At 51.1% G+C, this 15773-nt stretch overlaps 1 protein-coding gene across 1 annotated transcript in view; it reads right to left on the reverse strand.

Moving 5' to 3' along the window:
- The window catches only part of PPP2R5B (protein phosphatase 2 regulatory subunit B'beta), a 45996-nt gene extending 43264 nt beyond the window's left edge, over positions 1-2732 (reverse strand). Inside the window, exon 1 of the mRNA XM_058160039.1 lies at positions 1492-2732. Coding sequence (XP_058016022.1) covers positions 1492-1690 — 199 coding nt within the window. The 5' untranslated portion in view covers positions 1691-2732. The remainder of the gene's footprint in view (positions 1-1491) is intronic.
- Between the last annotated feature and the right edge of the window lie 13041 nt (positions 2733-15773).

A 15773-nucleotide genomic window follows, 5' to 3' on the forward strand; every position in this document is an offset into this window, starting at 1 on the left:
AAAGGGATCCGGGGGGGGGGGGGAGGGGAAACGGGACACTGCAACCCTCATAAATATGAACCAATTGCTCAGCGTCTGAATTTTGATCCTGACACCAAGGGGAACAGCGGCAACGGTCCCTAAGTGTGAAAGACGCTCCTAAGTCACTTTTTTTCAGCGCCGTTGTAACTCTGGTCACTAAACGAACTGTCGTAAGTGTAGGACTACCTTTACTTGGGCAAGAGAGAAGATCAGCCACTGATCTGCAGACGATTCTGCATCTTTATGGGCAGAGAACCTCCCCAACCTCCGTTACAAAAACACAGAATGGAAATTTCCATCAGGATCCTTGTGATAAGGAAAGACGGAGGAGTAGAGATAGTCCTCGACTTACGACCACAATTGCCACCACCCCCAGAAAAAAAAAATTGTTGCTAAGCGAGACATTTGTTCAGTTAAGCTTTGCCTCACTACAGGCCCTTTCTGGCCTCCGTCGCTAAGTGAATCACTTGCAGCTGGTAAGTTAGTCACCCGGTTGTTAAGCGAAAGTTAAGCTTCCCCGTTGACTTTGCTGGTCCGAAAGTCGCGAAAGGGAAATCACATGATTTTGGGATTCTGCAACCGTCATAAATAGGAGTCACTTTTTTCCAATGCTTGTCGTAACTTTGAACAGTCATTAAACGGACCGTTGTAAGTCAAGGACTATTAGGTACGTTTCTGCCTTGAGTTACTTATACAGTAAAAAAAAAAAAAAGCAAGATATAAATCCAATATATTAAAGTTCTCGAAGGCACGGCTCTGGTTTATTTATCGCCTGCTCAAGCCAAACCAGGAGACAGGGGAGTTCTAGTCCCCGTCTTGGGCACAAAATGCCAGCTTTTGGGTGACTTTGCAACAGTCCTTCTCACGCAGCCCGGCCCACCTCGCAGGGCTGTTGTGGGGGGAAAAATAGGAGGAGGAAGGCGCGTTAGGCCTGCTTGCTGCCTTAGAACGTAGAATAATACGGTTGGAAGGGCCCTCGGAGGTCTTCTAAGTCCAACCCCCTTGCCTTCTATTTGTAAAAAATAATAAGAGGCAGGAGAAAGATATTAAAAAATAAATAAATGACCCAGAGTTTTACTAAACTGCACCGGTACAAGCCCTCATTTGACAAGCTACCCTACCCCTCAAAGCGGACTCACAAACCAGCAAACTACAGTTTATTTGAGCAAGTTCTGCAGAGCCGATTCATTTTGTGAAGCGGTATAGTTTTGAGCAAGGGGGGTTGGACTAGATGACCTCCAAGGACCCTTTCCAACTCTTTGTCTTCTATTTGGGTTTGGCCTGTCTCGGGAGGTCTCTGGTCACGGTTTGGCAAGGCCGCCTCTTTCGAGCCAGCCTGGCATCAAAATCGGCACCCAAGGTGGGGTGGACTTAACCCAGGGCCTCTGACCAAGCCCCAATTCACGGGGCAGGGGTCCGATGTCCAGCAGGTCAACCAAGCCCTGCCAGCCCCCCTTCCCCCAGCCCTACCTTTCAGCAGGGGGAGGGGCGTCAGCTCCTGCTGGTTGCTCTGGTACCGGAACTGGGAAGAACTGTGCGACCGTCTTTGACGCGACCGGCGTAGCGACCGGCGGGAGAAACCGTCCACTTTATCTGGCGGCGGTACCGGCGACAACCCGGGCGACGAAGGGCTGGTCGGAGTGACGGCCGGCGGGATTTTGGTCTCCATGTCGTTAAGCAGGACAGTCCGTCCGTCCGAGCCTTCGGCGATGGCCCCCGGGGGGCTTTGTGCTTAATCTCGCAGGGGGGCGCCGGGCATCGGATGCAGCAGTGGGAACCCCATATCCCCTATCCTGGGTAAGCGGATGAAGAAGCGGGCAGGTCGCAAGTTGACACCTTGCCAATCTCAGGTGTGCGTGCGTTTAGTGTGTGTGTGTTTGTAGGGGGAAATGCAGGTGAGCAGAAGTCCTCAGCGACGACGAAGACGACGACGATGGGTCACATCAGGGAGGGTGGAGGCTGCAGTCCGTCCGGGCATCCAGCTCGGGATGTGCCCCCCATCAAGAGGGAGGGGGGGGGCTGCAGGGAGACCCTTTGAAAAAGGAGGGGGGGGGAGTAAATGAAGCCTGAAAAGGCCCCCCTCCTCCCCGATAGAGGGATGGATGGAGGGATGGATAGAGGAATGGATGAAGGGAGGGATGGAGGGGTGGATGGAGGGAAGGATAGAGGGATGGATGGATGGATGAAGGGATGGATGGATGGAGGCAGGGATGAAGGGAAGGATAGAGGGATGGATGGATGAAGGGAGGGAGGGATGGATAGAGGGATGGAGGGAGGGGCTGCACCGGTTGGGCAGCGGCCTGGCGGCAGACAGGAGACACCCCCCCCCACTCCTCCTTCCTCTTCCTCGCAGATGCGGCCAACAGGTTGCAAAGCGGCGTCCGGAGCAAGGTCAAGGCGGCTCTGCTGCTTCTTCTTCTCCCAGCCGGGCCGGGCTTCAAGGAGGCATCCCCGAGCAGGGAGCAGGCAGGCGGGGCCCGGGCCGGCCCCTTCCCATGGGGGGTCCCCCAGCAGCAGCCCCGGGCGAAGGACGGAGGGAGGGAGGGAGCGGAGGAGGCGACGCCCGTCCCCGGCTAGCCGGCAGGTGCGGGCAGGTGCATGGCCGGCCGGCCTCCCTTCCTTCCTCCCCGCGGGCGTCGCACCAGCAGCGGCAGCAGCAACGGAGCAGCCCGGGAAGAGACGCCGGGCACGCGCCTCCTCCTCCCTCCTCCCCCCCCGCCTCACCTTCTCCCCCCCCCCGCCTCCCCGCGTGCGCGCGCCCGCGCCGGCTCAGCCACCTGCCTGCCCCGCTGCCCACGTGACCCCGGCGGGGCCCCTTCCCATTGGCCCCCTAAAAATAGAAGCTGCGTCAGGCTCCGGCAGAGGTGATGTCATCGCCCGGCGGCCCCGCCCGAGAGAGAGAGAGAGAGATGGGAGGGGGGGAGGAGGTTGGAGCGCTCGCTCGGTTTTCCCTCTCTCTCTCTCTCTCTCTCTCTCTCTCTCTGTGCCCAGATGCGCCTTTGCGCGGGGCTGGCAGGGAGGGAGAAGCGCCGCTGGAGTCCCCCCGCAGGGCCCATCCTCCCCAGCCGATCTTGGGGCATGCAGCTCCATCACCCATCCTCCACAGCCGGCCCCTTAAGGCTCTTCTAGGCATCCAGCTGCATCATCCATCCTCCCCAGCCGATCACATAGGGTTCTTCTAGGCATCTGCCTGCACTACCCATCCTCCCCAGCCGATCCCATGGGGCTGCCCTTGGAGCATGCAGCTTCACCACCCATCCTCCCCATCCAGCCCCATAAGGCTCTTCTAGGCATCCAGCTGCATCACCCATCCTCCCCAGCCAATCATATGATGATGCTCTTGGGGCATGGAGCTTCATTACCCATCCTCCCAGCCGATCCCAGAAGGCAGCTCTTGGGGCATGGAGCTTTAGCACCCATCCTCCCCAGCCGGTCCCATAAAGCTCTTCTAGGCATCCAGCTGCATCACCCATCCTCCCCAGCCGATCCCACAAGACTCTTCTAGGCATCCAGCTGCATCACCCATCCTCCACAGCCGGCTCCAAAAGGCTCTTCTAGGCATCCAGCTGTATCACCCATCCTCCTCAGCCTATCCCACAAGACTCTTCTAGGCATCTAGCTGCATCACCCATCCTCCCCAGCCAATCCCATGGGGCTGCTCTCGGGGGATCTAGCTGCATCACCCATCCTCCCCATCCAGCCCCATAAGGCTCTTCTAGGCGTCTAGCTGTTGGACTTATCCTTCCCAGCCTGTCCCACAGGACTCCTCGGGCAGTCCATCTGCATCACCCATCCTCCCCAGCCAAAGGGGTTCCACCCCCCCCCCCGGAAATGTCTCACTGTCTGACTGAGTCAGACGCTGGATCGACCCATCGGACTCAAAGAGAGGAGGGGGAGTGAATTGGAGCTTCCTGGAGGGGGGGTTGCTGCCTCTCCTTGCCCTGCCTGCCACGGTGGGCCGGGAGGGGGCCGATGCTCATACCCCCAACCGCTTTTGGCACGGGTGAAGCACCAGTGGCCGGCTGCGGTGATCTTCCCAGCGATGCCCTGAGATGCAGGAGGAAGGTGGTAAGTTAGCTGCGACGGGTGATCCCTGCTTGATCCCTGTTTTGCAGAAATACAAGCGGTGCAACTGATAGTATGCAGGTAGTCCTCGACTTACGACCACAATGGAGCCCAAAATTTGTGTTGCCGAGCGGGAAGCTAAGTGAGTTTTGCTCCATTTTACGACCTTCCTGGCCCCAGTCGTTAAGCGAATCACTGCAGTTAAGTTCGTAACACGGTCGTTAAGTGAATCTGGCACTGTTCACAAAAGGGGATCAAATGACCCCCTTTGTCATGACCACATGACAAATGCAATTGTCGTAACTATGAATCAGTTGTTGCCAAGCATCCGAATTTTGATCGCGTGATCATGGGGATGCTGCAACGGTCGTAAGTGTGAAAAACGGCCCTATGTCACTTGTTTTCAGCGCTTTGGTCACATTGAATGAGTCAGTAAACAAATGGTTGTAAATTGAGGACTTCTTCTCACTCGTAGCCTCCAGTTTAGGATTGCAATTCCCAACTAGTATCTCTCCAGGCTAGGAATCCTGGGAGCTGTAGTCCCGGCTAGGAATCCTGGGAGCTGTAGTCCCAGCTATGAATTCTGGGAGTTGTAGTCCCAGCTATGAATTCTGGGAGTTGTAGTCCCAGCTAGGAATTCTGGGAGTTGTAGTCCCAGCTAGGAATCCTGGGAGCTGTAGTCCCAGCTAGGAATTCTGGGAGTTGTAGTCCCAGCTAGGAATTCTGGGAGTTGTAGTCCCAGCCAATATTTTAGGGAAAAACAGTCACTAGGCTAGCTTAATCTGCAGTATAATTGAAAAAGACCGATATAAACAAAAATCAAAAAGACTTCTAAATGGCAGGGGGGGGGTTGGACTAGATGACCTACAAGGTCCATTCCAACTCCGTAAATCTATGAGCAGTGGTGGGCAATGATGGGCCCCCTTTATGACTTGTGGACTTCAACTCCCAGAATTCCTGAGCCAGTCAGAAAAAAAATCCATCTTGGATCTAGAGGATGACTCTGCAAGAGGTAGTTAGAATATATGCTTGCACTTTTGCTACTTGGGCGTACAGCAACTACGCCTGTGAATTAATTTATTTAGCGTAAGGCATATCATACACAAACAAGCAATATATATCAATATATTACACCTAGATGAGTAAACGCAGTAAAATAGGAATGTTAAAAAGATCTGTATTTGGATACCAATGCCTAGAGAATACGGCAGCAAAAATCAATACTTCTGAACCGCATTCCAGAAATTGTGTGCAACAAAACGGGGAGTTTCTGCTGCCAGCCTCAAGTCATCAGCTCTAGGCAGCAGAATACAGGGAGTTCTCGACTTACAACAGTTCATTTAGTGACCTGTTGAAGTTACAACGGCATTGAAAAAAGTGATTTGTGACCGTTTTTCACACTTAACGACCGTAGCAGCATCCCCATGGTCACCTGATCAAAATTTGGATGCTTGGCAATGGGCTCGTATTTATGACGGTTGCAGTGACCCAGGGTCACGTGATCCCCTTTTGTGACCTCCTAAGCCAGATTCACTTAACAACCAGGTTACTAACTTAACAGCTGCAATAATTCAGTTAACAACTGTGGCAATGGGGTGGTGGTGAAGAGACGGACCAGGGGAGACAGGAGAGCATCTTCCAATATTTGTGGGGCTGCCACAGAGAGGAGGAAGGGGGTCAAGCTATTCTCCAAAGCACCCGAGGGCAGGACAAGAAGCAATGGGTGGAAACTGATCAAGGAGAGATTCAACATAGAAATAAAAAGGAATTTTCTGACAGTGAGAACAACCAACCCATGGAACAGAAGTTGCCTTTGGAAGTTGTGGGAGCTTCATCCCTGGAAGCTTTCAAGAAGAGACTGAACTGCCATCTGCCAGAAATGGTGTAAGGCAGGGGTGTCCAAACTTTTTTGAGTGAGGGCCAAATACAGAAAAATAAGCAAAGGCCCGGGCCACAAGGGGGGGGGGAATGGGTGTGGCTTATTTTGGGGTGTGGCTTGGTGGTCATGTGACTGGTGGGCGTGGCTAACTGCTCGTGACTGAGTGGATGTGGCTATGGGCATAGAAACTACTCAGAGGGCTAAAAAAAGTAATTTTTGACCAGTCCTCACACTTATGACCATCCTCACATTTATGCCCATTGCAGCATTTTTAACAACCATATTACTCATTTCACAACTGTTTCTCTTCACCACGGTTACAAGATAGGGTGCAAAATGTAAAGATAGTTGTACATATGAGGACCAGTCAAAAGTGTGAGAACCTGTCAGAAATCACTTTTTTCAGCCGTCTGGGTAGTCCCTATGCACAGTTTAGGCTTAAGTATACTATATGTGTGTGAGTTATATATATGTGCATGTGTATCTCTCTGTTTGTGTACGTGTGTGTTTGTGTTATGTTGATTTTTAATGTAATATTTGGATTGAAGGCGAACTCGGCCTCGGGATGCTCCCGGGACAGAAACGCCGCAAAAGAGCGACGGCTCAGCTGCCCCCAAGGGAAGGAGGACCCGGAGAAGAGCCCGGCCGCGCAGCCACGCACCTGATCGGCCTCCCAGGAGCTACGGCCGGGTGCCCGTCAGCAGCTCAGCTCCCACAGCCAGCCCGGCCTCGCATTGGCAGGGCCCCTTTCCAGCAGCTGGTGGGCAGCGGGGCGTGCGGGCGCGGCAGGGGCCTCAAAAGCAGTAGGGCCGCCCAGGCCTTGAGTCATGGCTGGCGTCCTCCGGCCCTTGAAGCAGCAGCGGGGCGGCGGCCTCCGTGGCCCGCCGTCTCTAGGCGGAGAGCAGGTGGCAGTCAGTGGCTCCCAGGCGGCGATCCCTCAGCCTCTTCCCCCACTCCCGCCTCCCGCCTGACTCACCAGCCCTGGGCCGCCTCCCACCTGGCCCGGCCTCCAGCGGGACTTGGCGGAACCACCAGCGGCTCTCCGTCCGCCTCCGCGCCTCTTCCTCCCGGGCAGCGAGGCACCGCCTCGCTTCAGTCCGCACTCCGGGGACGGGCGGTGGCGGGAGCAGCGCCTGTGCCTATCCAGCGCCGCTTCCCCCGCCGCCCAGCGGATCCCGCCACGAAATTCATCCTCAGAGTCGCCCATTTTGGCGGCGCAGCTACGCCAGGTGCCCGTCAGCGAGCTCAGCTCCCACAGCCAGCCCGGCCTCGCGTGGCAGGGCCCCTTTCCAGCAGCTGGTGGGCAGCGGGGCGTGCGGGCGCGGCGGGGCCTCAAAAGCAGTAGGGCCGCCCGGACCTTGAGTCCGCGGCTGGCGTCCTCCGGCCCTTGAAGCAGCAGCGGGGCGGCGGCCTCCGTGGCCCGCCGTCTCTAGGCGGAGAGCAGGTGGCAGTCAGTGGCTCCCAGGCGGCGATCCCTCAGCCTCTTCCCCCACTCCCGCCTCCCGCCTGACTCACCAGCCCTGGGCCGCCTCCCGCCTGGCCCGGCCTCCAGCGGAACTTGGCGGAACCACCAGCGGCTCTCCGTCCGCCTCCGCTGCCTCTTCCTCCCGGGCAGCCGAGGGGCACCGCCTCGCTTCAGTCCGCACTCCGGGGATGGCGGGCGGCGGCGGAGCAGCGCCTGTGCCTATCCCGCGCGCCGCTTCCCCCCGCCGCCGCTCCAGCGGATCCCGCCACCGAAATTCATCCTCAGAGTCGCCCATTTTGGCGGCGCAGCTACGCAGGCGCCACCTTTCCGTTGCTGCGCGAGCTCCCCCTGCTGCTCGGCGGCTGAACTGCCCCAACCCTCTTTGCAACAGCGCAGAATGGTGGAGGCGGCGGGCCATATTCAATTATATTTTCAGAATTTGCTGCGGGCCAATAAAAACTGACCCGCGGGCCGCAGTTGGCCCGCGGGCCGTAGTTTGGACACCCCTGTCCTAAGGTATATTTTAGGTAAACTGCTCCAAACTCGATTACAGAGTGATCAACGCCTGGAATGCACTACCTGACTCTGGGTTTCATCCCAGAAACCCCCAAATTTTAAGCTTAAACTGTCTACTGTTGACCTCATCCCATTCCTAAGAGGTCTGTAAGGGGCTGGGAAGTGGCTCAACAGGCTAATGCAGTCTGTTATTAACACAGCTGCTTGCAATTACTGCAGGTTCAAGTCCCACCAGGCCCAAGGTTGACTCAGCCTTCCATCCTTTATAAGGTAGGTAAAATGAGGACCCAGATTGTTGGGGGGGGGCAATACAAGTTGACTTTGTATATAATATACAAATGAATGAGACTATTGCCTTACACAATGTAAGCCGCCCTGAGTCTTCGGAGAAGGGCGGGATATAAATTCAAATTAAAAATTAAAAAATTAAAAATTAAAAAGCGCACCTTTTTTTTTTTTGTTTTACATTTATACCCCGCCCTTCTCCGAAGACTCAGGGCGGCTTACAGTGTATAAGGCAATAGTCTCATTCTATTTGTATATTTTTTACAAAGTCAACTTATTGCCCCCAACAATCTGGGTCCTCATTTTACCTACCTTATAAAGGATGGAAGGCTGAGTCAACCTTGGGCCGGGCTCGAACCTGCAGTAATTGCAGGCTACTGTGTTCTTAATAAGCCTTAATAACAGGCTTTTACCAGCGTGAGCTAAACCGACCTGCATGCCTACCGTCCCTGTCCTAATATTCCTTTTCTACTAACTCTTTTCATGTATCCAAATTATGTTTATACTTTTACCTGTTATGCTATATATGATTGACAAGACTAAATAAATAAAACTAAATAAATATGTGGTTTTTGTTTGGCCCCCTCCTGGAACATGCTTACCTGTGCGTAGATAATTGAACAGCGATTAGCTCAATCCTTTTTTTTTTTCCATTTTGGATTTCCATAATACTGCAATTGTAAGTGAAACCGCACAGAGAAATTGAAATATAATTGAGCGACCCCAGCTGCCGCCGTTTGTTTTGGTGTAATGTGAATACTGCCATATTTTTGCTTATTCAGAAAAGCGTGGTAATGTAATATGAGCACGATCATAACCTTCGTCTGCAGCAGGGCAGCCTGGGACTGCGTGAATTCGCAGAGGGTTTTCGCATTTGCTTCGGAATGTACCCAAAATATTCACGAAACGAACAAATCCATCTATACGCTACGTGCCTGTTTGATTGTTTGTAACCCTTCATTGGGTGAAGCTGCATGTTAGAGGAACAGTTTTGGAATTAACATGCGTCAGATGGGCTGGCTTGCAGAATGCATCCAAAATTGGGAACCAACCGTGACCCCTGTAGGATTGAGATTTGGCAACGTTGTGGTGCTGCGTTGCTACAGCCAGATAGGGTCACGTGATCCCCGTTTCCAATGCGCTCTGCCAGCTTTCTTTTAAGGAATAGCGATAGCCATAGCACTTAGACTTATCTACCGCTTCACTGTGCTTTTACAGGCCCCTCTAAGCGGTTTACAGAGTCAGCCTCTTGCCCTCCAACAATCTGGGTTCTCATTTTACCCACCTCGGAAGGATGGAAGGCTGAGTCGACCTTGAGCCGGTCAGGATCGAACTGCTGGCTATGGGCAGAGTTAGCCTACAATACTACTTCATTCTGATAACTAGGGAGGGAGGGAAAGGAAGAAGAAGGAAGGAAGGAAGGAAGGAAGGGCAATAGATTTATATTTATTTATTTATTTATTTATTTATTTATTTATTTTTATTTATTGATCAAATTTATATACCGCCCTATCTCCCGAAGGACTCAGGGCGGTGTACAGGCATTTAAAAACACATAAATACACTATAAAAAACAGTTAAAAAACTTATTCTAAGAGGCCCGTTAATTTAGAATTAAAAATAGAATAAAACCCAATTTAAAACCAGTAATTTAAAATCTAGCTCAGTCCTGCACAATTAAATAAATATGTTTTAAGCCCGCGGCGGAAGGTCCGGAGGTCCAGCTGGCGAAGTCCGGGGTAGTTCATTCCAGAGGGTGGGGCCCCACAGAAGGCCCTTCCTGGGCGTCGCCAGGCGACATTGCAGCGCTGGCGGCACCCTGAGAGACCCTCTCTGTGAGGCGCGGGTCGGTGAGAGATATTCGATAGCAGTAGGCGGTCCCGTAAGTAACCCGGCCCAATGCCATGGGCGCTTTAAAGGTGGTCACCAAAACCTTGAAGCGCACCCGAAAGCCACAGGTAGCCAGTGCAGTCTGCGCGGGATGGGTGTTATCACGGGAGCCACGAGGGCTCCAGCTATCACCAGCGCAGCCGCATTCTGGACTAACTGCAGCCTCGGATGCCCTTCAAGGGAGCCCCATGTAGAGAGCATTGCAGTAATCCAGGCGAGGCGTCACGAGTGCGTGGTGACCGTGCATAGGGCATCCCGGTCCAGAAAGGCGCAACTGGCGTACCAGGCGAACCTGGTGAGCGCTCTCCTGGAGCGGCCGTCAAATGGTCTTCTAGAGACAGCCGTTCATCCAGGAGGGCGCCTAAGTTGCGGACCCTTTCCATCGGGGCCAATGACTCGCCACCGATGGTCAGCAGCGGTTAGCTGACTGTGCGGGATGCGGCATCCACAGCCACTCTGTCTTGGAGGATTGAGCTTGAGCCTATTTCTCCCCATCCAGACCCGTCGGCCTCCAGGCACCGGGACAGCACTTGAGCTTCGTTGGGGTGGTCCGGTGTGAAAAAGTACAGCTGGGTGTCATCCGCATACAGCTGGTACTTCACACGAAACCACTGATGATCTCACCCAGCGGCTTCATGTAGATGTTAAACAGAAGGCGAGAGGATCGACCCCTGCGGCACCCCACAAGTGAGGCGCCTCGGGGCCGACCTCTGTCCCCCCGTCAACACCGACTGCGACCGGTCGGAGAGATAGGAGGAGAACCACCGATAAACGGTGCCTCCCACTCCCAATCCCTCCAACCGGCGCAGCAGGATACCATGGTCGATGGTATCGAAAGCCGCTGAGAGGTCTAATAGGACCAGGGCAGAGGAACAACCCCTATCCCTGGCCCTCCAGAGATCATCCACCAACGCGACCAAAGCCGTCTCCGTGCTGTAACCGGGCCGAAAACCGGACTGGAACGGGTCTAGATAGACAGTTTCATATTTTTATATCCCACTTCACAGTGTTTTACAGCCCCCTCTAAGCGGTTTACAGAGTCAGCCTCTTGCCCCCCAACCATCTGGGTCCTCATTTTACCCACCTCAGAAGGACGGAAGGCTGAGTTGACCTTGAGCCGGTCAGGATCAAACTGCTGGAAGTGGGCAGAGTTAGCCTACAATACTACATTCTGATAACTAGGGAGGGAAGGAAAGGAAGGAAGGAAGGAAGGAAGGAAGGAAGGAAGGAAGGAAGGAAGGAAGGAAGGAAGGAAGGAAGGAAGGAAGGGCAATAGACTTACATCCCGCTTCACAGTGTTTTACAGCCCCCTCTAAGCGGTTTACAGAGTCAGCCTCTTGCCCCCCAACCATCTGAGTCCTCATTTTACCCACCTCGGAAGGACGGAAGGCTGAGTCAGCCTTGAGCCTGGTGAGATTTGAACTGCCAAATTGCAGGCAACTGGCAGCCAGCAGGACGAACCTGCAGTACCGCACTCTAACCACTGCGCCACCACAGCTTAGGGAAATCAACGGGGAAGTCAAGAGCCACTCCTGCTTGTTTGCCTGCCATTTTTTCCCCTCAGTTTATATCTCTGGAAATATCTCTGAAACGATAACCCAACAAGTCACAGTTTGTCTAATCCTGGGAATAAAATCTTTTCCAAATCTATCGCTGATCAATGTTTGGCTTTGGGGCTAATGGAGATTCTCAGTCCTCCAGGTCACGATTGTCCCAAAGTGCATTTTTTTCAAGAGGCAACTGGACCTCCTGGTTTTTCTTTTCTTGGGACCATGGTAGTCTCCAAATTGTAGTTTGGCCAGAGCTTATTAAACGTCACAATTCTGAGGCTCACTTTAAAGCAATTACATGGATTTGGGTCTGTGGATGAAACCTTGATTTTTGTTGTGGTTCAGGCTGGTCACATAGGAAACTATTTATCGAACATGCAGATCTTCCTTTATATTTTGTCAACCTAGCCTTTTTCCTGCAGGAAAAACCATGGCTACCAACCTGCCTTCCATGGAGGACCTGTATACTGCACAAGTCGAAAAGAGGGCTGGGAAAATATCTACAGACCCCTCGCATCCTGGACATAAACTGTTTCAACTCCTACCCTCAAAAGGACGGTATAGAGCAGGGGTCTCCAATCTTGGAAACTTTAAGACTTGTGGACTTCAACTCCCAGAATTCCTCAGCCAGCTTTGCTGGATGGGGAATTCTGGGAGTTGAAGTCCACAAGTCTTAAAGTTGCCAAGGTTGGAGACCCCTGGTATAGAGCACTGCACACCAGAACAACTAGACATGAAAACAGTTGCTTCCCAAATGCCATCACTCTGCTAAACAAATATTTCCCTCCACACTGTCAAACTATTCACTAAATCTGCACTATTAATCTTCTCATTGTTCTCATCACCCATCTCCTCCCACTTATGACCGCATGACTGTAAATTTGTGGCTTGTATCCTTACGATTTATATTGATATTGTTTCCTGATTGCTTATTTGTACCCTATGACTAGTTGCTCCCATGTAACACCACTCCTGCGCAGTCTGCACTGGCTTCCTGTGGTCTTCCGGGTGCGCTTTAAGATTTTGGTCACCACCTTTAAAGCGCTCCATGGCTTAGGACCCGGGTACTTACGAGACCGTCTGCTGTTACCGTTCGCCTCCCACCGACCCGTACGCTCTCACAGAGAGGGCCTTCTCAGGGTGCCGTCCGCCAAACAATGTCGGCTGGCGGCCCCCAGGGGCAGGGCCTTCTCTGTGGGAGCTCCCACGCTCTGGAATGAGCTTCCCCCTGGTTTACGTCAAGTACCTGATCTTCGGACCTTTCGCCGTGAGCTGAAAACGCACTTATTTATTCAAGCGGGACTGGCCTAAAATTTTATTGGGTTAAAATTTTATTGGGTTATTTATATTTTAATATTTTAATTCGTTTTAAATCTGGCCATTTTATAGTATGCTTGTTTTAATTTCTTTTAATATTGATATTGTGATTTTTTACTTGGCTGTACACCGCCCTGAGTCCTTCGGGAGAAGGGCGGTATAAAAATTGAATAAAATAAATAAATAAAATAAATATGACTATCAATAAGTGTTGTACCTTATGATTCTTGATAAACATATCTTTTCTTTTGAGAGCATATGCACCAAAGACAAATTCCTTGGATGTCCAATCACACTTGGCCAATAAAAAAATTCTATTCTATTCTATTCTATTCTATTCTATTCTATTCTATTCTATTCTATTCTATTATCATTAAGTGTTGTATCTTATGATTCTTGATGAACGTATCTTTTCTTTTATGTACACTGAGAGCGTATACACCAAAGACAAATTCCTTGTGTTTCCAATCACACTTGGCCAATAAAGAATTCTCTCCTCTCCCCTCCTCTCCTCTCCTCTCCTCTTCTCTTCTCTTCTCTATTTTATCCTTAGGATCCCTTCTGACTCCACAATTCCGTGAGAGTTGACTGAACTATCCCCCCTCTGCCATCTGGCAAAAACTGGCCTTGGAAAATAACAGTTTAAAATGCTGTAATTCAGAGCAAGTTGAAATATACAGATTTGCCAGCAAGATGCAATTCAGCGGTTAGCAAAACAAGGTTTTTCTCTTAGACAGGAAAAAGCCAAATGCACAGGTATAGAATAGGTGGTACCTGGCCACAGGTGGTCTTCAGCTGGTTCCAACCGGTTTGCCTGAACCGGTAGCGGAAATCACAGGTGGGCCTGCCCCCCACCTCTACCCCCCCGCCTTGGCTCTATGCCATCCTATTAAGGTACGTTTTTGATGCCGGGTGCATGCGCGAAAGGCAGGCGGCGTGTACGAACCGCGTGCACGGAAGCACACATGAAGCAAGTGTGCATGTGCGGGGCAAACTGGTAGTAACATAATGTGAAAGCCACTGCTGTAAACCTGGCTCAATAGCAGTAACTATGAGAGGGATGTAGGAGTCCTAATGGACAACCACTTAAGTAGGAGCCAGGCGTGTGCCACGGCTGCCAAAAAAGCTAATGCAGTCCTAGGCAGCCTCCACAGAGGGATTGTCCGATCTGCCATCTTTTAGCTTTTGCGCTTTGTGGGCATCCTGCCATAAAATGCGGGGTGTGTTTTTTTTTTGTCAAAGAAATGTGGAGTTAGCAAAGAGAAGTATGGGAATGGGAAGACAAGACGAAGGCAGTGGAGAGGCAGCCTGGATATCAGGAACGGATCCAACCAGCCTCCCAAGAGACCTGGGAACGGAATGCAGAATTATTTTAAAGGGGCTTTTTTTTTTTTTTTCAAGAGGCAACTGGACTTTCTGGTTTTTCTTCGAAGACGTTTCGCTTCTCCTCCAAGAAGCTTCTTCGGCTCTGACTGAAGGACAATTAATCAATGAGAAGAGCCGAAGAAGCTTCTTGGACCATTTGTCTGAAATGGTATATAGTGTCTCCTGCTTGAGCAGAGGGTTGGACTAGAAGACCTCCAAGGTCCCTTCCAGATTATTCTGTTCTGTGCTGTGCTGTGCTGTTCTACCTATAGTCTATTCCAGTGATTCCCAAACTGTGAGCCGCGGCTCCCCAGGGAGCCGCGCTATCGTCATGGGGGCGCCGCGGAATATCTGCGCCCGCTGGGTCCGGCGCTGATGCGCCATTTCTGGGGCATCTGGTGCGCATGCGCAGTTGCAAGTCGGATTTCCGGGGAGCCGCGGGCGCGTCTGGTGCGCATGCGCAGTTGCAGGTCGGATTTCCGGGGGAGCCGCGGGCGAAAAAGATTGGGAATCTCTGGTCTATTCTATTCTATTCTATTCTATTCTATTCTATTCTATTCTATTCTATTCTATTCTATTCTATTCTCTCTCATTCTATTCTATTCTAGTCTAGTCTAGTCTAATCAAAATTCCTATTCTATTCTATTCTATTCTATTCTATTCTCTCTCATTCTATTCTATTCTATTCTATTCTATTCTCTCTCATTCTAGTCTAGTCTAGTCTAGTCTACCAAAATTCTATTCTATTCTATTCTATTCTATTCTATTCTATTCTATTCTATTCTATTCTATTCTATTCTATTCTAGTCCTAGTCCTATTCCATTCCATTCCATTCCATTCCATTCTTTTCTTTATTCTTCTCTTCTCTTCTCTTCTCTTCTCTTCTCTCTTTTTACTATTCTATTCTAATCTATTATATTATTCTATTCTATTCTATTCCTATTCCATTCCCCCTAGGTTGTAGGTTTTGCATGATGGGTGAACCTAGAGAAACTCTTGGGAAACTGAGCAAGCTTTGGGGGACATTAATTCTTTATCAGGTTTGCAGGAAGGCAATTAAAAAAAACAAAAACCTCTCCATATTTAGGAATGAAAACAGCAGTGGTGTATTTTTTTTTTAACAGCGTTAGACCCAGATAAAGAAGACAAGTTAAATACCGTGTTCCTTGTACTTGTACTTTTGAATGGCAACTGCCAGGATTTTGTGACAAAGAGGCGATGGCTGACCTAGATTTTTTTTTTTTTCTAAAAAAAAAGCATTTCGCTAAGATCTCTGTCCATCCGCAAGAAAAACTCAGCAATTCTCAGAAGGAGAGAGAAGAGAAATAAAGAGAAAGTTTGCAGTCTGAGCGCATTCATTTGCTTACTGATTAATTTGTCATTTGGGGAAGCTGCAAAATAAAACACACCCTGGTGAGA

Source organism: Ahaetulla prasina, chromosome 17, assembly GCF_028640845.1.
Source record: "Ahaetulla prasina isolate Xishuangbanna chromosome 17, ASM2864084v1, whole genome shotgun sequence".
NCBI classification, from domain to species: domain Eukaryota; kingdom Metazoa; phylum Chordata; class Lepidosauria; order Squamata; family Colubridae; genus Ahaetulla; species Ahaetulla prasina.